The sequence below is a fragment of the Drosophila teissieri genome, chromosome 2L (assembly GCF_016746235.2).
Source record: "Drosophila teissieri strain GT53w chromosome 2L, Prin_Dtei_1.1, whole genome shotgun sequence".
Classification (NCBI taxonomy): domain Eukaryota; kingdom Metazoa; phylum Arthropoda; class Insecta; order Diptera; family Drosophilidae; genus Drosophila; species Drosophila teissieri.
In genome coordinates this window covers 15,279,629-15,304,092 of record NC_053029.1, presented here as the reverse complement: position 1 = coordinate 15,304,092, position 24,464 = coordinate 15,279,629, and the positions used below count along the sequence as shown (strand labels likewise).

The window sequence follows — 24,464 nt, the reverse complement described above, 5'->3', positions numbered from 1 at the left end:
GCGGTGATCAATTTGCCTTGCCCGAAGCTGCCGAGAGAAAACCTTCGCTCCGTTCGCCACATGGATGGGTCCATTGGCGAGGTGCTCATTAGAAGGGGGGCAAGAGGTCGCCGGAGGCTATTGGCGATTGCCGGCTGAGAGATCCGGAGCTTCGCATCGGCAGCCGACTAGTCGAAGTGCAACTACAGCCGCCAGCGGACGTGGACGTGGGCGCACAATCTATTTCCATACGTACGAAATCCGTAATCAAGTGACATCACCATGAGCTCATCGTGTCAGCTGGTGACTCTGGGCGTTCTGCTGGCCATCTGTTCCCTGGGTCAGGGACAATTCAAGACGGCTGGCATCAAGACGCGCCAGCCGCCATCGGGAAACCTCCAGCTTGCCGGCAATAGTAGTGAGTTTGGGTGGGGGAGCAGCTACAACCAGAGCAGCTACGGCTGGAGGAGTCAGAACCAGAGCAACTATGCCTGGACCCAGCAGAACCATGTGGGCCAGGGATCAGCAGGGTTTGTGCCCGCCGAGACCTACCAACCGGCCACTTTGCCGCCCCTTTATGGACACTACGTGCAGCCGGTGACTCCGCCGGCGCATCGTGTCCAGGTCCTGGATGAAACGGCGCTGTTCATCAACAAAACCCGATCTGGCATGGCCAGTGGTGTGTGCTTCAAGGAAGTTCCGTAAGTAATGGGGAGTTCCGAAGAAATTGTAATCCTAATCGCGAGAAAAACACTTTTATTATTCCACTTGAAATTATCGCCCAATTCGGAGGGCATTCGAAAACAAGGCAAACCATTAAAGTAGTGAACTAACGACCTCAACTTCCTCCGCTGGCCTGATAATTAAAATGCGCCTTGATTTCACGAGCATATGTGTGCCAAGCTAGTAATGCGAACGAATTTAATATGCAGCGAGAGGAAGGTCAGTAGATAAGCGCAAAGTTTTCAAATTTAGTTGAATTAGTTTCATTTGCATTGTTTTGGACCATCTGTAGGTTTAGAATTATCTTGAAAGCACTTCATTACTTCAAAATGTTGGCTCAAATCTTCAATTTGCTTCCAAAATGAAAGGTTACTGTAAATTAGTATTATTAATAAACAAACAAAAACTATTTAGATTTTTGTGACTGATATTTATATACCTAGCAAGATGTCTTTTGAAACTAAACTAGCAGCTAGATAAGTAGATAATCTGTTTTTGTTGGTTTCTACAAGGAAAATGTATGTTAATGCCACAACAATTTAAAGCTTTTTAACCAAAAGTGAAACCCAATGTTACTGTATCCACTTGACTATACCCAGAACCGCGTCGCTCCTGCGCAACTCCCGGGACCAGTTCGTCGGCAATGGCACCACCCCGGACATGAGTCGCATCCAAGTCTGCTGCGATGGCTATGAGCGAAACCCGCACATCTACCGCCGCTGTGAGCCGATCTGCGCGGATGACTGCCGCAATGGAATCTGCACGGCTCCGAACACCTGTGTCTGCATTCCCGGCCACGTTCGCACCTCAGAGGGCAAGTGCATCTCCACCTGTCCCCTGGGCTGCGGCAACGGAGTGTGCGACGAGCAGAATGAGTGCAAGTGCCGCGAGGGATACTCGCTGGAGCCGGAGACTCGCAAGTACTGCCAGCCGGAGTGCAAGCCCGGCTGCTCCTTTGGACGCTGCGTGGCGCCCAACAAGTGCGCCTGCCTCGAAGGATACCGCCCGGCCGCCGACGGATCCTGCGAACCAGTGTGCGACAGCTGCGAGAATGGCAAGTGCACGGCTCCAGGACACTGCAACTGCAACGGCGGCTACCTGAAGCTCCAAGGACGCTGCGAGCCCATTTGCTCCATGTATGTGTGGTTTTCAAAGTCAAGAAATTGCGAAAAATGAAACGATTTCCCAACTTCAGACCCTGCAAGAACGGACGCTGCATTGGACCGGACGTCTGTGAGTGCGCTTCCGGTTTCGAGTGGGACCGGAAGTCGGCCGAGTGTCTGCCCAAGTGCGACATTCCCTGCCTGAACGGCGTCTGTGTGGGTAACAACCAGTGCGAGTGCAAGTCCGGATTTGTGAGGGACGAGCACCAGCGGAACATCTGCCAGCCCCACTGCCCCAATGGATGCCAGAACGGGTTCTGCAGCGCCCCCAACTTCTGCATCTGCAGGCCGGGATTCATCAAGAGCGGCATCAAGGGACGCCAGACCTGCCAGGCCGTCTAAGTTAGCCTTAAAGACTTTATTGTTGCTCCCTCAGAAGTTAAATAGACGCCCGATCAGGGCATTAAACTCGTAAGCAAGCTGGCGATTGAAGTGCTTTCTCTTTTCGCCGGTGTTCAGTTGCTGGCTGAGGCGGTCTGACTTCAAACATCGATCGATGAAGTGGGTTTCCCCCGGTGGGCAACTGCAGTGCTCCACATCGTCGCAGCTTCCGTTCCGGCAATGCTGTTGGCCCTGGCCACAGCCGCAGATTTCGGGAGCCACACACCGACCGTATTTGCCACAGGATCTGCGGAATAAGCGGGACATCAGGAAGGTGAACAGCTTTTGTGCCCGGAAACAGACCTCTCACACTTGGGCCGACAGTCGGCACCGTGGACCTCGTATCCTTGGAAGCAGCGACACACTCCGGGTGCAATGCACACCCCATTTCCTTGGCCACAGTCGTCGCTGCACTCCGGCAAACAGCTGGTGGTGTTCACGTTGTAGCGATATCCTTCTCGGCAGTGGCACTTGTAGCGCGACTCACAGAAGCCATTCTCGCAGTTCCTGGAAGGGATTTGCAGTGGTTTAAATTGGTGTATTTTTAGACGAACCAAAATAGCTTATCTTATATACAGCACATTTCTTAGCTTGAAGTTTTTTTTGAAAACTTAATACATTTAACTATTCATACATTTTAGATGAGATTGGTTCACTTACAGGTAGCACTCAGCCTCGCAGACATTGCGGTTGGGCCGTTTAATGAACCCGGCGAAGCACTCGCACTGGTTGGGCGCCACGCACTTGCCAAATCCGCAGTCCGGAGCACAAACAGGCTGGCAACCCAAGTCCGACGTTCTCCGGTAGCCGGGGGAGCAGTCGCACTGTCCAGGCGCCACACACTCCTCATGGGTGCCACATGCCTGCGAGCACTTCGGGCGGCAGAACTGACGGGTCTCCTCATCCAGGACGAAGTCCTGGTGGCAGGCACAGGTGCCATTTAGATAACACCTGCCGTGCTGACAGGCAATGGGACAGGTGTGGATGCAGGCACCATGTTCGTTACGCACAAACTCTGCGAAGCACTCGCAAACGCCCGGACCGCGACAGAAACCATTGCGGCAGTTGTCCGGCGATGACTCGGAGCAGTCCGGCACACACTCATGGGCATACGGATCTCGACGGTAGCCCTTACAACACACCTCTATGCGGTGGAAGTAGATCGTGGATCCATTGCCACGCACCGGGGAATCCCGCTCGGTTTGGAAAAACACAGATCTATAATCGTAGAATCGCATTAATCAATGGGGGCTTGCAATCAAAATGCCTAGCAGCACTTGCTTGAATGAAATATTTTGATTATTGCACAAAGTCTTAGCCTCTATTATTTTACTTATTATTATCCTATTATCAATAACTTTATTTTACTCACGGCACCTCGCGATGGCAGAGATGTTGCTCGCGCTCGCGCGTCTGACTTAGTGACTCAAAGTCGCCGTACTCCGTGTTCTCTATGTCCCCGTAAAGCTCCGTGGAATCCGCCTCAATCTGGACAGGAAGTGCCACCAGCGTCAGCAGAGCGGTAAGCACGGCCAACGGTCCACTAAAGTGCATCCCGTCTTGGTGTTCTGAGCTTCGATGTCGAGGAGCGAATGAATGGGCAGCCAATGGGTTTGAGTCTACTCAAAAGACCTTATCAGCACCAACTCTCATTCTCAGAAAACAAAAACATTCAGAGAAAAATTAAAACGTGTGGCCCTTTTCAGGCATTTATAGTTGTATTTAACTAATTTATTGTGGATACATGTTTTATTTTAATAATTACTTTATTATTTATCTTTAACGTTAGTTAAAGTTAAAATTAGTTCAATGATTTAATAATGTTATAATATTTAAATTGATTTTGCATCAACTCGTAACTAAATTGTTAAACTAATGTATTCTATCTTAACATCGACCCTTTGTTATACGATTATACAATTACTTTTACTTGGGTTGTATAGATAAATGGGCTGTTGAACACAATTCCGTTGAATTGCCCAGTTTTACTTTATTACTTTCGAATAGGTAGTAAATTGTATTTTAAAAACTATTGTTAACTGCTTAGCAAAATGCTTTTAAATTTTTAAAAGATTATTACAATGCGGCAAACTGCACACGCCACAAACGTAGAACTTAACGAAAGCTATAATCTAACCAATAGATTTTTAAAGATATAAAAGTCTTATCTAAACAAAAAGTAACCCTAAAGAATGCAGAAACCTTTAACCATGCAAATTCACAACTGGAAAGTGATACAAATAAAGTGAAGCTGTATTCATTTGATAGGTATAGAGTTTAACCACCTCAGTAGTAACCTATCCCACTTATACATTTGCCTTTCATCTTATAATACTAAATATCATTTATATAATGATTTCTTTCAAACTGATATATAAAACTGATATACAAATAAAATACTCGAAAAGTATTACAATATTTCCTGGGCAGCTAAAATAATAATGTAAGCAATAAAGTTAGCTGATTGTTTTAGTCACCTAGCATTTGGTTTTACGTCTGTACATATATTTATTGATCTTAATATGTCATAAAAATAAGTATAGTTGTGAAAAGTCGCAAACTTAAAATGTAACTGTTGGGAGACATTATTGCATAATTTGGTATAAGATTACCTGGTGTATGTTAGCTTAAATTAAAATAAATTTGTACAATATGTAAAAGTTACCAAGGGGTTAACGTATTTTCATATGTTGGGAAAAATGTCTTGTTTTAGCAATACAATTTACAGGTGGGCCACTCTTTTGGCTGTGATCTGGGCGGGAACCTGCAAGAAGTTGGAGTTCTGTGGCGGAATGATCAAGTGGGTGACATGATGCGATCGCTGGTGGGGATGAAGACTTCCATTGGAGAACTGGTCGTTCACTGGCATCACCTGTGGCCTGGCCGGCAGGAAGGCGGAGGCGGTGGTGGAGTGCTGAACATGCTGATGGTTCCGTGGGTGGTGCTGCTGATGGTGGAGCTGCTGGTGGTGCTGCTGGTGGTAGCGGATCTCGTCGTACAGGTGCGAGTCCAGGCTGCCCTTTCGAGACTTGGGCGAAACCACCGAGTAGAGCGATTCCTTCCTAGCATAGGCGTAGGGTGGTGTTTTAATTGAGGAGTTATTGCTGGGGGTGTCATATAATTCTGGTTGTGCTGTGGGAGAATGTGATTTCTTTTGAATATAATTTACTAGAAACATAGTCGAAATTGAAATAATATAGTTTATAAATTCATAGTTTATAGATATGTGGATAGCTATTTTAAGGTCGGCAGAGACACTTACATACCCTCGTTCAATTGGGGAGTGATGGCGAATGCCACGGGCGGTTCTGGCAATGGTTCGTGGAAGTTTTTTCCCAGGGCCGCGGCTTCGGTGAGAACCACCTCCGGATTCGCAGGCAGCGTGGTCACCGATCCGTTGGCATTGTATACGGCTGAATTTTTGTGGTGATACCTCCGGTACACGTACAGTGAACCCAACGCAATGGCGACCAGCAGGAGGAGCATTATGCTGACCAGTGTGATCACCAGACCGGACTGATGATCAGCCGTCGCCGTCTGACTTGAGTTGGAGTCACCACCGACGAATCCGGCCAAGTGCTCCTGTGGGGAGGTGATTCCATTGGTGATCACGTGGATGACCTCCGGAGTGGGAACTCCGGCGGCTGCAGCCGTATGGAGATTCTCTAGCAGGTCGCTGCCCGATTGATGGACAATGATCTTTGGCGAGTGCTGGGCATTTTCGTGGCTGGCCGGTTGCTTGATCACTATGACCTCCGGCAGGGGAACGGGGGTGATGGGACGCGGAATGATACCCATCTTCTCCAGCGTGGAGTTCACAGTCTCCACGATGACGTGGCTCACATTCAGCTGAAGAGGCTGATCCTGCTGAATGCAGGCACCCGTTTGGGGATTGCAAGGATTCTCATCGCAGTCGCAGGCCTTGCGGCACATGATACCATAAGTTCCCTGAGGACACGGCAGCTCGCAACTACGAGAAATTACAATTTGTACAAAAGAAATTAATTAGGAAGTTGGGTGTATAAGGGCAATACTTACAATTGTCCTGTCCAACCGGCGATGCAGTGACAAAGTCCCGACTTATTGTCGCAGGCTGCTCCATTTTGACATTGGCATACATTTCTGCAGTCCAGACCCCAGCGATCGTGATCGCAGCCTGCGAAAGGCTCATTAAGCCACAAAGTGATACGGATTTGTAAATATACTTACGCTGTGTGCAATGCTTGCCAATATAGCCCTCCTCGCAGCTGCAAGTGTCGGGCATTACGCAACTGCCACGCCCACATCCGCCCCTGCAGATGGGCTTGCATGTGGCTTGGCTGTCGGAGAGGTTTCCCTCGTATCCTTGGCAGCAAAAGCGAACTGTTCGCGTCTTGTTCAATTTCTGAAAGAATATTGCATTCAATTCACATTAGTAATATATGAGCTACCAATTTTACCATAAATAATTTGGAATAAATTTATAAATACGAGGAGTACAAGGATATATTTTAAAAGATACATCGTTTTGTCCTTCTATTCTAAATATCCCAATATAAATGATAAATTTACCAAGCTGGCATTCTGAATAATTCCATTTAAAAATTCAAAAACAATGTCATATCAATTAGCTTTAAAGTGATCATAGGTAACGCACAGCCGAAAAGTATACCCCACAAACTTCGAATACTTTAAATACTTTACTGGGAAATCTCAGAGCTGCCATAAAACCTCTTTGATCTACGACGCTGAGGAGGGCATCATCGCAAGAGTCCATTAATTGGATAAACTTTGGAGGGCACTCCTCGCCATCAGCCCTGTCAACGCCTCAGTGTCACTTGCCCCTGTGGCCAGTGGACTTTGATCCGGCTCTCGACAGTTACAGAATTAAGATGGAGATTATTGTAAGTCGTCATTCCGCCCCAAGAAGAAGTACACGCATCACATCACCCTTGAAACCCCTTGAGTTGCCAATTTAATTGGATAACTGAATTCCGGGCGAGCTTCTCACACTCATTCCAGTCCCAGATTCATTCCCAGTCCACATTTTCCGATTCACGCATTGTTCGCAGTCGAGTTGATGGATTCGTATCTGAATGCGGCTTGTGTATCTGTATCTGTAGCTGTATGTGTATCTGTATCTGCCTGCATATGTGCCCCCACAAATGAATAAGGCGGAAATTTTAATATAAACAGTGAAATTCGATTCGAGTTTGGTCTTCTGATTCATTGTGTCTGCATAATTACGGCTGGCTTTTCAAATGTTTGTCATAAATAGTAATTGAATACAAGTTGAGCAATTTGTGCATTTGCTACTCCAGTAACCGCATGGCCACCCCCTCACCCCACTTCACCCCTTCGCAGTGGCAATGTGGTTGCCCATCAATCACAGCTGTAATCATATCTTTCCTCTGGAAAGCTATCGAAAATCATGCGGCACTTTACTGGCTCAAGTTACTGCCAGTTTGGAGATCAAATCTATTTTTCCACTTACACTCGAACTTCTTAAGGCGTACACCTCGATGTTAATTAATTAAATTAAATTGGCAAATTAGTGGCTACATTTTCCGACCAAAAACAGAGTGTTGGCCAAGCAGGCGTTGACCAAAATCGCCAGGAATGCAAGCGACAGGGTTAAAAAATTGTTTCATCAATCGAATAAATATGGTTTTGTAGTGCAGGCCGTTAAGGCGATTCTCTTCAAACACCTATGTATGCATGTAGCTAGGCGACCAGAAGAGCTGAAGAGCTCCAATTAAAATAATTATGAAATTAATTCGAGCCAAGCGCGAGCTTGGATTCGATCTCGAATCCCACAAATCATTAGACACGAAGCCGAGGAAAAAATAAACTAAGCCAAAACTGGCTGCTTCTTGTCATGGCTTGCAACTCGGCTTAGTGATGCAATCGAAAGTGTGTCAACAGCTTTGGCATCAAGTCACCGCACACAAGTGGAGCTCTTAATGCCCAATTGCAGATCGGTCCGCCTGGCGATCCAGCCCGGCCATAAGTGCTGGATTTTCCGCTTTTCATTTGCACTTTCCATCACTGACACCATGACATAATTATTTTGCCAACCCCCCGCCCCCGCCCCGTGCGCAGTTTCCATCGAAAAAGTGCGCAAAGTAAATAAATGAATAGAAAAATAAAATAAACCAGCCGAGCCTGATTAGACCCCTCGGATCGAGCCACTGCAACCGGATTCTAGCCATGCTTGGTCAACACTTGGCCGCTGCCGCTGCCGCTGTTGCTGCCGTTGTTTTCCTCGCTTTTCCCACTGCGCAGTTGAAAATGGCCAGGCGGCGGGTTTTGTGGCTTTAATAGTTTGTTTGTCTGCTCCAAACAATTGCCTAAAATTAATAACTATTAATTGACACTAATGGGGAATCAGTTATCATCATTTATAACACAAGCATTCGCACCATGGTGATGTAAGCGAGCTGGTTCTTTCATTTTAAAGATGTAATGAATAATCGTTTAAATAAACGTTACTAATGGACGAAGTTTGGTTTTCGATAACCACCATTAAACATTTTACTTTAACATTTGTAATATTTTTTTATAACAAATAATAACAAATAATTTTATATTGAAAATAGTTATTGTACTAAATAAATTGTTAAGCAAAGATTAAGAGGGATTTTCCTAAGATCACAGTAACGCATACGCCACATGTGCCCAGTAGTTCAAGAACTTGGCAGCCAAGGACGCGAGTGGTGCCTCGGATGCTTCAGGTCAAAACCGGTCGCTGGCATCTCGACCAAGTAAAGTGCATCGGCACCTCCTGCTGCAGAGCACAGCTGCCTCGAAAGCCAATCCACGAGCTTCCGTTCTCCATACGAGAAGGACAGGAAACCCCGTTTAGATTGGCCAGAATTGCGCAATGCATCTGGTCGCGCACAGAACCCATATAGCGAGCGATACATGTGAGAAATGTAATCAAAGTCGGCCATCGAATCGGGGCAATTTATGGATATCGTGGCGAGCGGCTTCCTGGTTGGGCAAATCGAAATCGAATCGAAATCAGGTTTGTGGCGCAGGCTCCCCGGGATGGTGGAAAAAGTGGCCACGGCGAAGGTGTTGCCACTGGCTGGGATCGCGGTGACGCAAGAGATGCCCGCAAAGGCAGAGCCGGCAGTGGAACACCTGCGTCCATTTGGATACTTGGTCAGTTGCCTGGCTCCCTGATCCGGAGGCAGAAGCAGTTCGCAGCCCACTCACCTGCACCCTCATCACCTCGCGCATTTCCGTCTTGAAGGTGGCGCACCTCGGCGGGATCTCCATGCACCAGCTGGAGGTGCGCACTCGCACCGGCTGCATCTCCGGCACCTGGACGTGCTCCACGTAGGGCTCCTCGCGGATGCAGATGTTCCCGGGACCCTGGATGGAGGGCAGGGCCACGACCCCAGCCTCGATGTCCTTCACGTTCGTGTTGATCTTCAGGGTGCTGTTCTGTCCTGATCCCAAAGGTAAAACAATCGCGAGGAGCAGGAGCAGTTTTGCGATAAGCTTTTCTCGTATCATATTTTTTAAAATTATTTTCCACTTATTTTACAACTTAAAAGCATTCACTTTATTGTGCGATTTTCATATCTATCGAGGATTAGTGATCACAAAATGTTGTTCTTGATTGATTTCCTTGACAAGTTCCGGATATTCTGTTTACAAGTCCTGAACTATTTACTCTGATTACACTTTACTATATAATATCCCGATCTAGTTCTGGTTCAAGCGAGGATCTTATCCGTTTACAACGACCAATTTAATCCATTTGATGAGCGCTGCGTGTACGCTTGGATCGCGAGTCTCGTGAAAACTGTTTCCCCGTTGGCGGCGATTCTGTTACTCACCCCGAATGCTCCGAATGTTCCTCCTCGAAATAAAGTAAACTACGGAAAGCAGCAACAAAATACAGTAGTCATTGCAAATTGTCGTCGAGCCAATAAAGGCCGTCCGGGGTGGCGAGGGACTTGAGATCGGAGAGCGGAAGTACGCACTGCACACCCAATTCTACAATTCATGGTAATTCTACAAAGCGAAAGTGAAATGTAAAGCGCGCCGGCGGGCAGCGAAGTCTCCACTGCAAGTGAATGAAACGCAACTCCCCAACGCGATTACACCCCATTCCCACTAGCCCCGCGATCGCGACGAGGGCGATGATTGCATCTAATTGAAATGTTGATCATGTCCTTAACATGCGGCTGTCATTGCGGGGCAAAAACCCGACTGCGTCTGTTGTTTTCGTTGTCACTTTTCAGATTTTGTTTTGATTTCGAACCGACTTGCGCTTTTCTTCAGCTCCAATTAGGCGATGATCCAAAACTGGGTATTAAGTGGCATAACGGAGATTTTGAAGAAATATGCTGGGTAAAGTAATATACAACAAAAGGTGCTTAAACTTAAATTCAATCAATAATTATTTAGTATATAACATAACATGTAAGTTGGATTTTAACTACTAGAGCCCAGAATATAAAGATATAAATTAATACCAAGTTACGATATAACATCTATGATAATCCCAAACTGAATTGACACTTAAGTGCAAGACTTTGCAGTCTAAATAACCACTCAGGAAACTAAACGACAACCAACAAACTATATCTATGTTTATTGGTACTCACTAGACTTTTTAGTATTACAAGCGAATAGAGTAGCTGCCCATTTATTTGACTACACATTAAATAACTGCCAGATTTAACTTAATAATCGTGCTGTATTTGTGCTAAAACAGCACTAATATATTGATACGACTTGGTAATTTAAATGAGGATTATACTTACTTATCTCTCTTGAACAGATTTAAATCGCTCCGCACATTCATCGCATTGCCACCGAAATCGTCTCCATCTAAGTTGATTAGAAGTATGCGGAAAGTGAGCTGCACCACTCAACTTACTTAGCTAAAGTGTCTTATTTCTTGGATAAACTTTAGAACAATGCCATCGAGATGACCGTGCACCGCCCCATGAAATGCAACAGCCACCCGTCCAACCCACTCAAGTGTTGATTGTCTTGTTTACACCGAAGTTGCTGCTGCTGCAATTTATTAAATAAAATTTATACACAACGAAAAACCAGTTGGCCACTCCGTCAGAAACCGCAGACGGGGCAGCAGCTGCAGCAAAAACAAAAGCACAACTATGAAATTGCAGCACGTTTATTTATTTTATTTGATTAAATTGTAAGCAACAACCATAGCAGCAACAACAAACCCACCAAATGAGTGAGCAATGTGCGTGCGACGCCGGAGTTCCAATGACCCGCATGGGTTGCACACACCATCCCACTCGGAGCTGCCCCAAGTGCCCCTTTCCCACTCAGCTCCTCTCCCATTTGGATACTGGTTTTGAGGAGGGGTATTCTAAAGAACAATGGTGCATGCCAGGATCAGCTAAATCTTCTGGAACTTATAAGAGTTTACGGTAAATAGTGGGAAAAGGTAACTGAATCCCTCTCTTGACACATCTTCCTTCCATCATTTGTTTTATATTACATGTGGCCACTTCAAGGGGTATCCTGCATTCGAGCAAAGTCCGTAGCTTCTGTTCGTTTTGTTGCAGTTTTAGGGTGCAGCCAGAGCCAGTCGGGCAATTTGTCAGATTTGCTTGTTTTGTTCGTTTATTTAATTTTAGAATTGTGTGTGTGTATTTTTTGGCATTGATTCAAGTTCAACTTAGTTATAGGTGCGACTTGAATAAGCGGAAGTATTAAGTGGAACAACACTTTGTCTGACTGTTTTGTTTACATATTCTAAGCATTAACTTGTAAGCGACAGAATTTTATAACAAACGTAAGCTGAAGTAAAAGTAGATCAGCACGATCAGAGGGTATAGGTATACCGACGACCTTTGGCCCGTCGCTCCATTGTAATAGCCTCCAAAGACCTGCAGACCAGCAGTTTCGATGCTCCTCTTGCAGTAGTCACCATCGTAGTTCCATCCCACATACTCGTTGGTCCGCAGATTCTCCTGGCGCAGCCATTCCTCCAGCGGAGCGAAGTACTCCCGCAGAGCGGTGCCATCCAAGCGACCCTCCCGCAGGGTTTCCTCAAGGACCTCTTGCCATGGCTGGGAGGCTCCCTTGGACATCAGGGTCCTGTGGAGAGAAATTAAATTCATAATTGGAGCAGGTCATATTTTGATAAAAGTAGTCAGTCTTTCAAAAGTCGGTCGATTGTGAATTATATAATTATATGTGCCATTTTTAAAACAATAAAACATGCAACCTAATTCTATAATTATTTATTAAGAAAAAGTATATCAACTTTTCAAGGAAATAATAAGAGGAAATAAAAGGGAAAAATGTAACTGAGCAAAACTGTATAACTAGGTATTCCTGATGGCATGAGTTTGTTTCAATAAACAAATAAGAACGTTTGAATACAAATGAAGCAAAGCTTAAGAAGTTAAACAACAACTGAGTGTTGAAATAAAATGTTACTATTGGAAACTGTCATCTAACCAGTTGTTAGTGACACTTTTAGACTCTCTTTAAACATTACTTACTTGAGGATATTTCCTGCTGCCGGCTGGCGGTAGATGTCGCATTGGTGGAGCGGCTTCCGAGGATCGCCTGGGACATACTGGCCGGACTCGCGGCACAGGCCTCGGTAGATCTGGAACTGCAGAACCGTGGAGAAAAAGTATCTGCAAGAGGACGGAAGCGTGGTTTTAGAGATACTTCGACTTAGAACGTCCGCGGTCACGCTTCTTGGCCGACTTAAACATGGTTAATTGTCTCGAGTGAGAGTGGCTACGAATGACAGTTCGTGTTAATGGTGTTGGCGGTTGTAAGTTGGATTCAGTTGGAGCTGCAGTTCAGCTCTGGCCGCTCGTTCGCATTCTGGCTCAAGGTCGAGCTCCAGTTGAAGCCTTAAACTGAAGCGAGTCGCCGGCCAAAGTCGTTCTCTTGCAGTTTCGAAATCATGCAAAAGTCAAGTTTTGTGGTCTTGTAATTGCCATTTGCTTTATGCTCATTTGATCGCATTTATGTTTATGGCATTTTTATTGTATTGTTAAGGCGACGGCTGCGCAATCAGGTAGCAATTATTCATAAGATAAGGCTCGAATCGGCTCTATCCGAAGCAGCTGGGCTTCGCTTTTTAAATTAAAATTTTAATTTTATAGGAACCAACTATTTTTCGAAGAAACTACTTTTCTGCGGAGTCACTGTCCATTGATTTATAATAATTATGCAACATATTGGTGGATTTTTGTGATTTTTTTAGCGTTGAGGGCCAAGAACAAGTTCAACTAATGGATTTCTTTTGTTTGTTTTCTTTCTAAATGCGAGGGAAGAGGCGATAATTTATTTTCGGCCTTCTGCTCGGGGGTTCCCCAACTGAAGCGTCATACTCGTAGAGACGGTTAAATTGGAGGTCTTGGGTCGTTCACTCTCCAACACCCCAGTCAAACATACTGTTCATTCCTCACAGCGAGAATGTTGCAAGTGGGGGTCTAAAAAAATGGCATTTTTAATGTTCACTTTTCACAATGTTCGATCACGGCTGCAAAACTCCCAGCCACCATTAAGTGCATCAGCTTCAGCCACATTGACGAGAGCAACTGCAACTGCAACCACTTGGCCCGGTGGCTCACTGGCTCACTAGCTGACTAGCTCACTAGCTCATTGGCTCGGTGGTTCGGTGGTGTGTTATGTTTTTGGCACTTGGCAGCGGTTGCCACATTGCCACATCGTCGCCACATTTTCCCAGAGACGCGACATGACCCAATAACAGGGATTAGGCAGCTGCCTCGTCGTGTTGCTGGTGTGGTGTTGCCTCTTGTCTCTTGCCGCTTGCCTTTGCTGTTTGCTGTCTCAACGCTTGCCATTCATTCGTTCAATCATTCAATCAAACACTCGGCCAGTCCGACGGTCTTTGGTCCAGTCAATCAGAGCCAACATTGTCGGCAATTAGTCCAATTTTTGTAGCAGCCACTGCGGCAGCCGCTGTTCAGCAGCATTGTGCTAAAATTAAATGTTGCGAAAATTCTATTCAACGTCTGAGGGGACATGGAACATGTGTACCAATGAAAAATATGCGAAAAATCTTTAATTTTCGGAGACCACAAAGCGAGTACAATTATTCAACGGCCGCGGGGCGTATGAACGATGTCGTTTATGCGATCGCCACTAATGATCGGTTTTCGGGTTTTCTGCTTTTCGGGTTCTCGTCTCGTTGGCAAACCATTCATTTTGGCCAATTGCTGAATGGGCCAGCTGAACTGAGCTAACTGAGCTATCGATTGCTATTTTCCCCCATCGAGTCTCGGGCAATCGATGGCAATTGACATTTCTGCTTCTGTCCGCTGGTCTAGCAGACAATCAAAAGACTTAAGCCGCGAACTTCTTGCACAATGCCGGTTTCAAAGGAGGATTTGCGAGTCGGGCAAAGCCAGATGGGAACTCAAGGAAAGCAACGAAGAAAATATATAATTAACTGGCTGTTAGGTGAATGCTCCAATCGCACAAATATATCTAGTATTCCATACTCTAGTTTTCTATAAATGGTATGCTTATAGATTCTCGTTTGAGCTTATAATTTAATTCAAGCTCGATTCTTCAAGTGATGTGAATGTCACTCGTTGAGGTCACACTGGGTTACTACTAGCACAGATCGGTTTTGGTTTCATTGGATGCCGTTTTCTAACCAGTAGCCTGCTAGCCATGCCCCTAAAGTGGTTCAATGTCCATGACTGACTGACTGATTGACTGGGGGACCCATGAATGCATTCAATCGTTTCGCGAAACTGCCTTTTGGTCTGCCTGAAATTGTGCTGCGGCCTGTAATTTGCTGCTAATGTCGTTACTCTTAGGGCAAATATCACTTCTTATTGTTTCGCTTGACGAAGCGAAAATTACTTGCGACTTACACATTTTTCGTTTTTGTTTTTCGGCTGCCTTTTGTTTTAAGACCGACCTTGACTTTCATGCGCATGCTCATCAGGTGGAAACGGGTCGGGTTTTGTAATGGAACCGTGGGGGAATCCGAAAGCAATATCAATTAATTTAAACATGCCGAGTTCATGACTTCCCAGCTCAATTTGTGCGATAAAAGATTCGGGTCATACATGCCCGACATACCACAAATAGAGTTAAGAGCGATCAAATAATTAGATACAAATAAGTGGGTTTTAAGTAGAAATTTTGTGATAATTTCCTGAATTTTGGTCTTCGCATCAGCGTTCCAGTTTTTAGCAGCAATTAAAATCTACATGTCGAATTCTACTATCTTAAATTTACTTTGATGACAAATTGATTCCATTAGGCAATCTGTTTAATATTTACCCCACACCCACATGCCGAACTAATTCCCAACTTTTAGATTTATTTAAATGTTACCGAAATTTATGCGCATTTGTAATGTGCAGTTTTCTGTAGACAAAAAATGAACCGAAGCAAAAACTGGTTACTTGTCGGAAATCGTTTAGGCTTTTCACTTGATATGTCAAAATGCCAAAACTTTGCAAAGAAAACGAGGCCAGCCCCAATCCGATGCCGTTGCGGAGCCAATGGCCGGGGCATTAGGCATACGCCCTGTTGGCCACGCCACTCTCTTGGCCCGGCCAGCAAATCATTTAAGCGCCATGGGCGTGTGGCCTAAACAAACTAAGGCGACCAAGACAGCGAATGGCCAGCAGCTTCCTTCAAAAGATCGCCACTCAGATGGTTTAGTTTTACTTTGTTTTATTTTATTTTTCATTTTTTTCGCATCGACTGTTTTTTTTGTCTTCTCGTTTAGAAACATTGCGGATGCAGTCGCTCCAACTCGGCAAGAAGTCGGTCCGGTTTTGTGTCTTGGCCATAAATAGAGTTCGAGTTGATGTCGACGTGGATGGCGATTCAGTACGTTGCACAATGCACTTTCAGTTTCAGTTTCGGATTCCGATTCCGATTTCAACTCCAATTCCAATTCCGATCCGTTCGCGGCAGCTTAATGCTCATTTTCGAGAAAAGTCAAAATGCAGCGCTATGCAATTCCACTCCTAATTGTATCATTATTTATTGTTCTAGATCCGCTTTTCGGAACCTAATAAGCATTTAATTCGAGATCACTTTGCTTGTGCCTCGATTGTCGCTAGATCCGTGCGCATAAATCAATAATCTTGTGAACCCAATCGCCAGACAATCCATTCAAAGCAACCCAGACTCGTGGCAGCGAACTTGATCTAATTCCTATCCGAATTGCCGCCATTCAAGTTGTTATGTTCGCAGTAATGATTATTTTTATTTCTATCATTTTACATTATTTTGCTTGGGCTCGTTTGCTTGCAAAAAGCATAAAAAGTTTGCAGCCCGGCATGGTAGTCAAAATAAAGTGGTTTAAAAACCAAATCATTTACGTTGGCAGCTCATAACTTTTAAGAGGATGGGCGTTGGAAAAAATGACAAGGATAGCTTAAATGCTAAGGTCAAGCTGAATAGAGTTTTTTTGAGTATTACTTCTAAAATATTTAACACCAAATTTCTAACACGATATATCTTTACATTGTTTGTACTTTATAGACATTTTGTTAAGTTGTGGAATACAGTAAATGAACATATAAATGTTTTTAACATCTTCTTAAATATAGCTACCACAATGATAGCTTTCATAATTCCTCACTTTGTAACACTCCAGTTTCCGCCATTAGTCATCTTATGCGGGTTGAAATTTCCCATACCGTCTTTCAACTCGCATTTCAAGTCGCTTACCTGCGGCCCAACACGCTTACAATAGTGTGAATAATCGCAAGCCAGGCGGCGTGAATAAGCGAGGATTGCCACCAACTTGCGGCCCAAATAAGCCTAATTATTATTTGGCTAATTTGGGGCCCCTTTGACACACTCTGAGAGCCAGTCGCTGGGCCAAAACTCTAGAAAACAGGCCACAGCAGCGGGCACAAGGCAGTCAAAACAAGCAAACATTAACACAGCGCAAAACAATTGGCCATAAATCAATAGGCGGCTATATGCACTGGCCTAACTGCAGTTACCGTTGTCGTTATAATCAATGAATAACGTCGCATCGGTTGACCACAATTTATGGCGACTTCGAACATGAGAATCCGCACAGCGTCCAAAAAGGCCAACTGAGAAGGCAGAGTCGAAATGCAACTGCAGCAGCTTGCACACTGGGGAGGTCTTTTCCCCGTCGGCTTTGATGTTGCAACCGCAACCCGCCACGCCCCCTCTCTTTCTCTCTCTTACCACCCCCTCCCTAAATGGGAGTATCTGGTAGATAAGTTTGACAGAACTGTAACTCTCGTTGTTGTGGGCAAACAGCTGCATAGGTCCAGCTGACTTGGCTCTGTTCCATGTGGGCAAACATTGCGAACGACACATTTTCCGCAGTAAAAGTTGTTTAGACCCAAAAAGTCAGGCGAAGAGGACTGGGATTGGGGAAATCCAATGTAATGGAGAAGACAACCCAGAATTGTATTCTTTGGGGCCAAGGGCGTCGTTCAAAAGGCAAATCAGGTTATGCCTTTCGCGTATCTCAGTTAGTCTTGATTGGATGCGTTAGCTAATGGTCACATTTAAATATTTAACAGAACCTTTTAATCGTACGTTCTCTTCTTTATGATTACATATTATATGCAGATTTGGGTTGAATTTAAACGGTTGTTAATTCAAGAAAGGCAGCTTTTCATTGGGGATTTTTCGATTTTGAAAATTTTGCATATTAAAGCTCAAAGTACTTTAAGGATTTAGTGGCACTACAGTTCGTAGAGCCTCAAATAAACACCCACATAGCCTTAATATTGATTGAAACTATCTTATGAAAATTTTATGAGTGCTATAAAACTTTAGAATCTTTAGACTATGGACCATAACTGAAATAACGGCAGATATATTTTTGATAGTTGTCTGACAGGTCAATAAGGAATATAAAGCAGATCGCATGCAAAAGTTAAACAAGCTTTTTTTATTAGTTGAGCTCTAAAAAGCTTAAGTGTTGACAAATCACCTTAGAGATTGGAAAGCGGCTTTATATGGCGATAGGTAAGTGTTTGTTTTAGTTTGATTGCCTATGTAGAATCGGATATAGACAATAGAAAATGCAAATATCATTCCCGCCCGTCGGCGCAAGACAATGGGACTAGGATTAGTCAATCACGGTATACGCATATCATTTTGGCTGCCAGTCGGCCGCTTGGAGCAGAGTCCAACATTCAACAGGTTTCATTTTGCGCATTAACAAATAATTATGTTAGCAATTGCCAAACCACGGACTCAGCCTGGCTGAAAAATAATCTGATTTTGTGCAAATGCACAGCATCTAACGCCGCTACTGCAACGGCGACCCATAAAGGCCTTTCACTTTTGCGCCACAGTGCAGATCTCACGCATGGCACCCGATCCAGTCACTGTTCCAGTCACAGATCCATTTGCAATCCCAGTTGGTGCTCCACACCACAATCCCACACCCTGCGTTCCGATAATCAATTCCAAACGCGAAACTTGAGATCCTCACCCCACGCCTATGCACCGCATCGGTTACATCACTTTTCACCACCCCCATTCGCAGATTTTATCTATCTTTTCCGCCCGGTGACCATTGAACCATTCGCCGCCAAAGAGGCCGAGAAATTCCAGAGATGCAGCTTCCATTTTCACCTGGTTGTTGCAGGAAGTGCAAGTGGTAACCCGAGTCCCATAAAGGTGACAAGAAAACCAGAAAGCCTAATTATGACCGCAGTAGAAATTGAGACATCGCACTCAAATTACTATCTTGCAACAATGTATAATGATGCAAATACAGTAGGGAAAAAGTACAGTCACCTTTACTGCAGTTTGCTTACTTTCATTTACAAAATCATCGGTTTAATAAAATGAATTGCAAATTAAAAAAGATCTGAAATTGGCTAAAAACTAAATTCTAATATCCGAAAAACCTTTGTTCACCAAATGCACATAATAATATAGATCGAAACATTAATTTAGCCAAAAATAGCTTTACTGTTAATTCAAGTTATTCAAAATTGTATCTTCTAAGTCATTTTGAGATTTATTCAATTCAAACAAAAGAAATTACTTTGTTACTCTTTGGTTTGCTGTTCCTCAAATGTTTCGTAATAAATTTTATATCGACATTATATTGTGATCAAAATGCAGATAAAAACCGGAAAGTGGTGAATGCTTTTTTTTATTTATAGACCCTTTGTTCAAAATGCGAGACGAACGTATAAATATTATATTAATAAGCAAGTTTCGTATTACTTAATGGAATCAAAACAAAATCTGGTCGAATTTCCATTAAGTAGACTCAGAATTATTGATATTAGGAATCAGGTTCGAGCAAAACTGTTGACTTCTGAAACTTGATAAACAAAACATAACGATTTTAATAGACATATGACCTTTCGTTGAAATCTATATTTTGGGAATATTTTGCTAGAAATCCCGAAGTGTCTTTATCCAAATAAAAATATCGCACAACAAACGATTACTAGTACGTTCTGCGGGATTTTCCCAAAATAAATTTCAATTCAAGAATTGGTTAATTTATTTTATTAGCTTTTTATGTTCCCAAATTGATTTGATCAAATTTGCACCCATATTTTATAAGCCACTTTCAAGTCGGCGGCTAAAGTCACCAATACACAGAGAGAAAAGCCACGATTGCGCGAGTATTGGTGCTCTGCCTATGTATTGGTGAGCGCTTCCGCTTGCAACTTTCCGTGCCGCACTAACACTCACACATATTACCAATACAGGCAAAAACCAAGCCGAACTGCGAGCTTTGAAGAGAGCAATTTGGCTAGTTTGCGGTGGGAAAAGCTTTTGGAAATCGCTCAGCGACTTGGTTTGGCGGCGTTTTCAGTTTCGTTTTGACACAAAAACTCTTTGGGGGTATAAAAGCGCGCCACTGACCACAGACAGCATCCAGTCAAAGGTTTGGAATCGCTAGTGATTCTACAATCCTTCCACAGTCTATTTCGCTGTTTCTGAGTTGCTTGTAAGTGAAGCCAAATGCCAAGTTGATTTTTGTTTGTTTTTGAAATGCGTGTAAAGTCTCTGTGAAATTGAAATAAAGTTTAAGCTGTGAATTTAAAGTTGAAAATTACCAACTGTGCTAGACTTGTGCTCCAAATGACTTTTATTTTTCAAGGAACATTTGAATAAGTTTAAATTCCCAGAGAACAGATTATTACCACAACTTGAAGTGCTGATTAAAAACAAAATTCTATGCTGCATTTCGTAAAATAATTGTATTGTTTTCTTTGTTTATTTACAGCCTTGGCAAGTCCCATTAGACTCCACAATGAAAGTATTCGTAAGTACAACAGCCATATAGTAATTAGACATATAGAAATTCATTAGAATTTAGTTTGATATGTAAATGGGTGCAAATATGTGAACAATTGCGGTTCGTAGCATATTTTAGTGTGGGAAAACTAGAAATCATTCAAAGAATGGCAAACAGAACAATGCGGACTTGAACTAATTACTCCGTGTAACAATACAGCCTTTTGCATTGCAAATAGCATATTGTTTACCTGACCATCTTCGGCTTCGAACCACTTCCTTAAACAAACCAATCCGACCAATTGCACTAATCAGAGGTGAAATGCTCGCAAACGACCAAATTCAACTTGAACGACATGGCTAATAAGCGTCTATTAACTGAACGATCATAATTGGAGTGCCAGCCACGTCTATTACCAGGCCGTAATCAACTGGGTTCATGTGCTCAATTAAAGCCAGCTCCAAATGCATTCGCTGCGTTGCCCACTGCGTATGCGTAACGTGACGCCAGTCGGAGGGGCGGATTGCGGAAACGGGGCGTGGCAGTGGGCGATGTCTGCACTGCATCATTTATGCCAGGCACGCACGAATTTCACTTGACCATTTGAATCGCGAAAGAGGGCGCTGAGACAACGGACGACACAATGCGAATCGGGCCACATAGCGCCTTCGCTTTCTAATGCGATGCGATTAGGTAATCGATCAAACTAGGCAATGGGTGATAAAAGTCAACCTTTTCGTTGGGTAATATAAGTAGGTTGCATATTTTACATTTTTGTATTACAGCTTTAAGTGTTTGCAGAATAAGCTATGGCATTCTTATGGTAGATGAGTTTGCAGAGTTCAGAATCTAAAGATAGTGTTACTACAGTGCAGAATCTTACTTTGTCACTGGAACTGATTGCATTAGAGCACTTTTTAATCTGTAACATTTATCTAATATGTTTATATAGGCTAAGAATCAAAGACCTACTTCTTATGAACCTCTATGATATTGCGAGCAAATTATGTTAAAAAGTCAAGAAAATTCCTAGTTTATAGTTCATTACCAAGCGTACCAACCCGACTCATTGCAGATCTGCCTAGCCGCTCTGCTGGTGGCCTCCGCCTGTGCCAGCAAAACCGAGGGTGAGAAGGTGCCGCTGGAGAAGAAGCTGGACAAGCGCGGTCTGCTCGACCTGGGCTACGGCTACGGGCATGCTGGTCTGGACACCGGCTACCTGGGACACGGCTCCATCTCCGGACACGGAAGCTACGGACACGGCTACGGACTGACCGGACACTCTGCACCCGCTGCCATCGCCGTGGGCCACAGTGGACCCGCGATCGCCGTCGGACACACCGCCCCCGCCGTCGCTGTCCACCACGCCCCCGCCCCCTATGTGATCAGCAAGCAGGCCGATGTGCACAAGACCATCACCATCACCAAGGGAATCCCAGTGCCCGTGCATGTGGACCGCCCCTACCCCGTCGTCCATGAGAAGCGCGTGCCCGTCGAGGTTAAGGTGCCCGTGCCCCAGCCCTACGAAGTCATCCGCAAGGTGCCCGTGACCGTCAAGGAGTACGTCAAGGTGCCCGTGCCAGTGCCCCAGCCCTACGAGGTGATCCGTCACGAGAAGGTGCCCATCCACGTGCCCGTCGACCGCCCAGTGCCCGTCGAGGTGCCCAGGCCATACCCCGTGCCCGTGGCCAAGCCCTACCCCGTCTACGTGGAGAAGGCCGTCAATGTCCAGGTGCCCGTGCATGTGGACCGCCCCTACCCCGTCTACGTGAAGGTGCCCGTGGTGTCCCACTCCGTGGTCAAGCACGCACCCACCGTCGCCGTCAGCAGCTACCCCGTTAGCGCCATTGGCCACGACTCCACCGTCTACTCCGACCACCATGGTTACCACAAGTAAGCGGACGGAACGGACCGGAAGCAGGCGATTCCATTGGAGCGAGCGGACCTTATGGAAATGAGCCGAAGGAAATCTAGCAACATTTTCAATTATCTTCCCCACTCTCTCCACCTGTCAGCCTTCCTCTCCAAACCCGAGCGAAAAAGAACTCTAAACCCTAAAAATACCCCCTGGAAGTCCAACTTCCGCCCTGCCACTCTCTGTAGCTGATAAGAACCCCCAAGATGAATCAAGCAATGCCTTTTGTAAATTATTTCCAATCCAGCCATCCAATGGAAGCCATTGTGCTGGGCCACGAACTCCAGGTTTAGGATAAATACCAGCTAACTGTTTGTAAATTTCGCCATTTATGGACAGCTTAGCTGGCCACGTTTATCAGTGAAAGGTTTCGGCGCACAATGAATTGAATGGATAATAAGAGCAGAAATGTCTATGTGAAAATCTATTAAGGACAAATAAAATAAAATGTATAAAATAAATTTCACCGTCTTTGTCACTGGTTCGCTGCTGGAAATAGTTTGTCATAGGGATTTTTGTAATTGCATATCTTGTAAATATATATTTTGTAAATAAAGAGTATGTCGTTATTAATCAGCTATCGTTTTTGCATGGGTGGATACTCAATTTTTAATAATTTAAATTTCAAATATCTACTGAACTTTCTGAGGATTATGTTCTGGAATATACGGCTATAGATTTACAGCTCTTCAAAGTGGAACTAAGTAACACAGACTAAAATTACAAAAACTGTATTCATTTATTAAAAGGACTGAATGCATCAAAAACTGTGTGTTTCACTTATAATCGAAAGTTTTTTGAAGACCCCGTAAAATTGAAAGGGAACGAGCTGGATACGAGTATCTATTTCAAGCCAAGGGATTTATGATTTATGAATTATGCATGCCTGTAATTAAGCGCGGCTTTAAGCTTTAATAAGTCAATAATACTCAGTCCCAATTAAAACATATGGCTTGACGCCTTCCTTGTCCTTAGGTCCGAGTATCCTCTCACCATGTCAGTCAGTCAGCTGAGGTGACATGACCCAAATTGGCAGTGCATTTGCGTTGAGACGGAAGAAAATTTCAAGTTGTGGATGGCACCAACGGACAAGCTCATAGGCTAATCGATTACAGGCCAGGTGAGGTAAAAACCAAGATGATCTCCGATCAGATTGGGACCAGACGTGCACAAGGTCGACCGGAGCAGTTGGTAGCCAAAGATGACGTGCACTTCTCCACTGTCATCCATTTCCAAGTCAACGACAGGTGGGTTCATTTAAAAGTCGCTCATAAATTTCAGAGTAACATTTAGCCACATGCGTAAAAAGAAGAGAAGTCACTTGATATTTAATGTTGGTTTTCAACTTTTTACGACAAGTGAACGAACTGTGCCGGGTTTTTCCTCATCAAATACCAAAATATCAACTTTCAAACTGCAAAAAGCTTCTGAGCATGTTTGTTTTTTGATGGATCGAATCAATTAAGTTTAGGGCTGTTTAGCATTTGTTTACTTCAACGACAAATAAAACTAAAAAACAACAATCCGGTTCGGACCATTACCCAAACGAGGGCAATTAAAACAGTTCTTCTAAGCACGCTTACCATATATTAAAGATCAGTCCGTGTATTTCTGCGATGATCCGTATTTCTTTTTTATTATTTGCCTTATTTGCCTTAATGAACGGGGCCAAAGCCCTCTGGGCGGGTTTGGGCTCAGATCTGATCCCAAGGACGTTGATCATGGCAAAGACGGAACTGAAACAACTTTCTAATAAAAAGTCACCCGTTCTTGTTAATTTCTGACTTAATTTTCTTCGACTCCCATTTAGAAACAAAAGAGAGCCGATCTTTGAGTCCGTCTAGAATCGGCGTTAGAATCAGAATCAGAACCAGTTCCAGACCAAGGAATTCATTTGAAGGTCGGCGGCTTTGCGGACAGCTTGTGCACACATCCATTGGGGGCGTGGCAGGGGCACAGCGAGTTACATGCACTCGTAATTCTGTATTTTCAACCATAATTTGTTACGAATTATATTCTCAGCTGTGTCACTCGTAGGTGTTGTGTGCAAATATCCATATCCCATTCTTACACTCACGCTCTCGTAATG

The 24,464-nt window shown here is 44.3% G+C and overlaps 5 protein-coding genes across 7 annotated transcripts in view; 2 read left to right on the top strand and 3 right to left on the bottom strand.

Annotated features, from left to right (window-relative positions):
• Window positions 1–165: 165 nt before the first annotated feature.
• LOC122611702 (fibrillin-2) lies at window positions 166–2,280 on the top strand. Its single transcript, XM_043784973.1, has 3 exons — window positions 166–680; window positions 1,302–1,838; window positions 1,898–2,280. The coding sequence occupies exons 1-3, from the start codon at window positions 262–264 to the stop codon at window positions 2,205–2,207; spliced, it is 1,266 nt and encodes a 421-aa protein (XP_043640908.1). The 5' UTR covers window positions 166–261; the 3' UTR covers window positions 2,208–2,280.
• Window positions 2,238–3,800, bottom strand: LOC122611703 (tenascin). The gene is made up of 4 exons (XM_043784974.1): window positions 3,619–3,800; window positions 2,907–3,464; window positions 2,550–2,753; window positions 2,238–2,493 (listed from the first exon to the last, which is right to left on the bottom strand). Exons 1-4 carry the CDS (start codon window positions 3,798–3,800, stop codon window positions 2,238–2,240), a joined length of 1,200 nt encoding a protein of 399 aa, XP_043640909.1.
• Window positions 3,801–4,968: 1,168 nt separating this feature from the next.
• LOC122611701 lies at window positions 4,969–10,020 on the bottom strand. 2 transcript variants are annotated; one of them, XM_043784971.1, is made up of 5 exons: window positions 9,447–10,020; window positions 6,456–6,630; window positions 6,285–6,402; window positions 5,513–6,216; window positions 4,969–5,378 (listed from the first exon to the last, which is right to left on the bottom strand). In XM_043784971.1, the coding sequence occupies exons 1-5, from the start codon at window positions 9,747–9,749 to the stop codon at window positions 4,969–4,971; spliced, it is 1,710 nt and encodes a 569-aa protein (XP_043640906.1). In that variant the 5' UTR covers window positions 9,750–10,020. The 2 variants fall into 2 exon arrangements, with proteins under 2 accessions (XP_043640906.1, XP_043640907.1); XM_043784972.1 differs by having other exon boundaries at window positions 5,224–5,378; window positions 5,509–6,216.
• A 1,808-nt stretch (window positions 10,021–11,828) lies between these two features.
• The window catches only part of LOC122611700 (angiotensin-converting enzyme), a 41,640-nt gene continuing 29,004 nt past the window's right edge, over window positions 11,829–24,464 (bottom strand). The window contains exons 8-9 of the mRNA XM_043784970.1: window positions 12,734–12,874; window positions 11,829–12,323 (exon numbers count right to left, since the gene is read on the bottom strand). Of these exons, the coding sequence (XP_043640905.1) occupies window positions 12,008–12,323; window positions 12,734–12,874 (457 nt within the window). The 3' untranslated portion in view covers window positions 11,829–12,007. The remainder of the gene's footprint in view (window positions 12,324–12,733; window positions 12,875–24,464) is intronic.
• Window positions 18,100–22,850, top strand: LOC122611707 (zinc finger protein 512B). 2 transcript variants are annotated; one of them, XM_043784978.1, is made up of 3 exons: window positions 18,100–18,212; window positions 20,449–20,487; window positions 21,536–22,850. In XM_043784978.1, exons 2-3 carry the CDS (start codon window positions 20,476–20,478, stop codon window positions 22,355–22,357), a joined length of 834 nt encoding a protein of 277 aa, XP_043640913.1. In that variant the 5' UTR covers window positions 18,100–18,212; window positions 20,449–20,475; the 3' UTR covers window positions 22,358–22,850. The 2 variants fall into 2 exon arrangements, with proteins under 2 accessions (XP_043640913.1, XP_043640912.1); XM_043784977.1 differs by lacking the exon at window positions 18,100–18,212 and adding an exon at window positions 20,049–20,169.

Bases quoted from the DNA above. Each gene is read 5' to 3' on its own strand.
- LOC122611702 (XM_043784973.1), top strand. From the start codon at position 262: ATGAGCTCATCGTGTCAGCTGGTGACTCTGGGCGTTCTGCTGGCCATC. The intron at 681-1,301 runs GTAAGTAATGGG...GACTATACCCAG, and splicing joins GTGTGCTTCAAGGAAGTTCC to AACCGCGTCGCTCCTGCGCA. The intron at 1,839-1,897 runs GTATGTGTGGTT...TCCCAACTTCAG, and splicing joins TGCGAGCCCATTTGCTCCAT to ACCCTGCAAGAACGGACGCT.
- LOC122611703 (XM_043784974.1), bottom strand. From the start codon at position 3,800: ATGCACTTTAGTGGACCGTTGGCCGTGCTTACCGCTCTGCTGACGCTG. The intron at 3,465-3,618 runs GTGAGTAAAATA...CTACGATTATAG, and splicing joins CTCTGCCATCGCGAGGTGCC to ATCTGTGTTTTTCCAAACCG. The intron at 2,754-2,906 runs GTAAGTGAACCA...AATCCCTTCCAG, and splicing joins TGCGAGGCTGAGTGCTACCT to GAACTGCGAGAATGGCTTCT.
- LOC122611701 (XM_043784971.1), bottom strand. From the start codon at position 9,749: ATGATACGAGAAAAGCTTATCGCAAAACTGCTCCTGCTCCTCGCGATT. The intron at 6,217-6,284 runs GTAAGTATTGCC...AATTTCTCGTAG, and splicing joins GCCGGTTGGACAGGACAATT to TTGCGAGCTGCCGTGTCCTC. The intron at 5,379-5,512 runs GTATGTAAGTGT...ATTCTCCCACAG, and splicing joins CACTCCCCAATTGAACGAGG to CACAACCAGAATTATATGAC.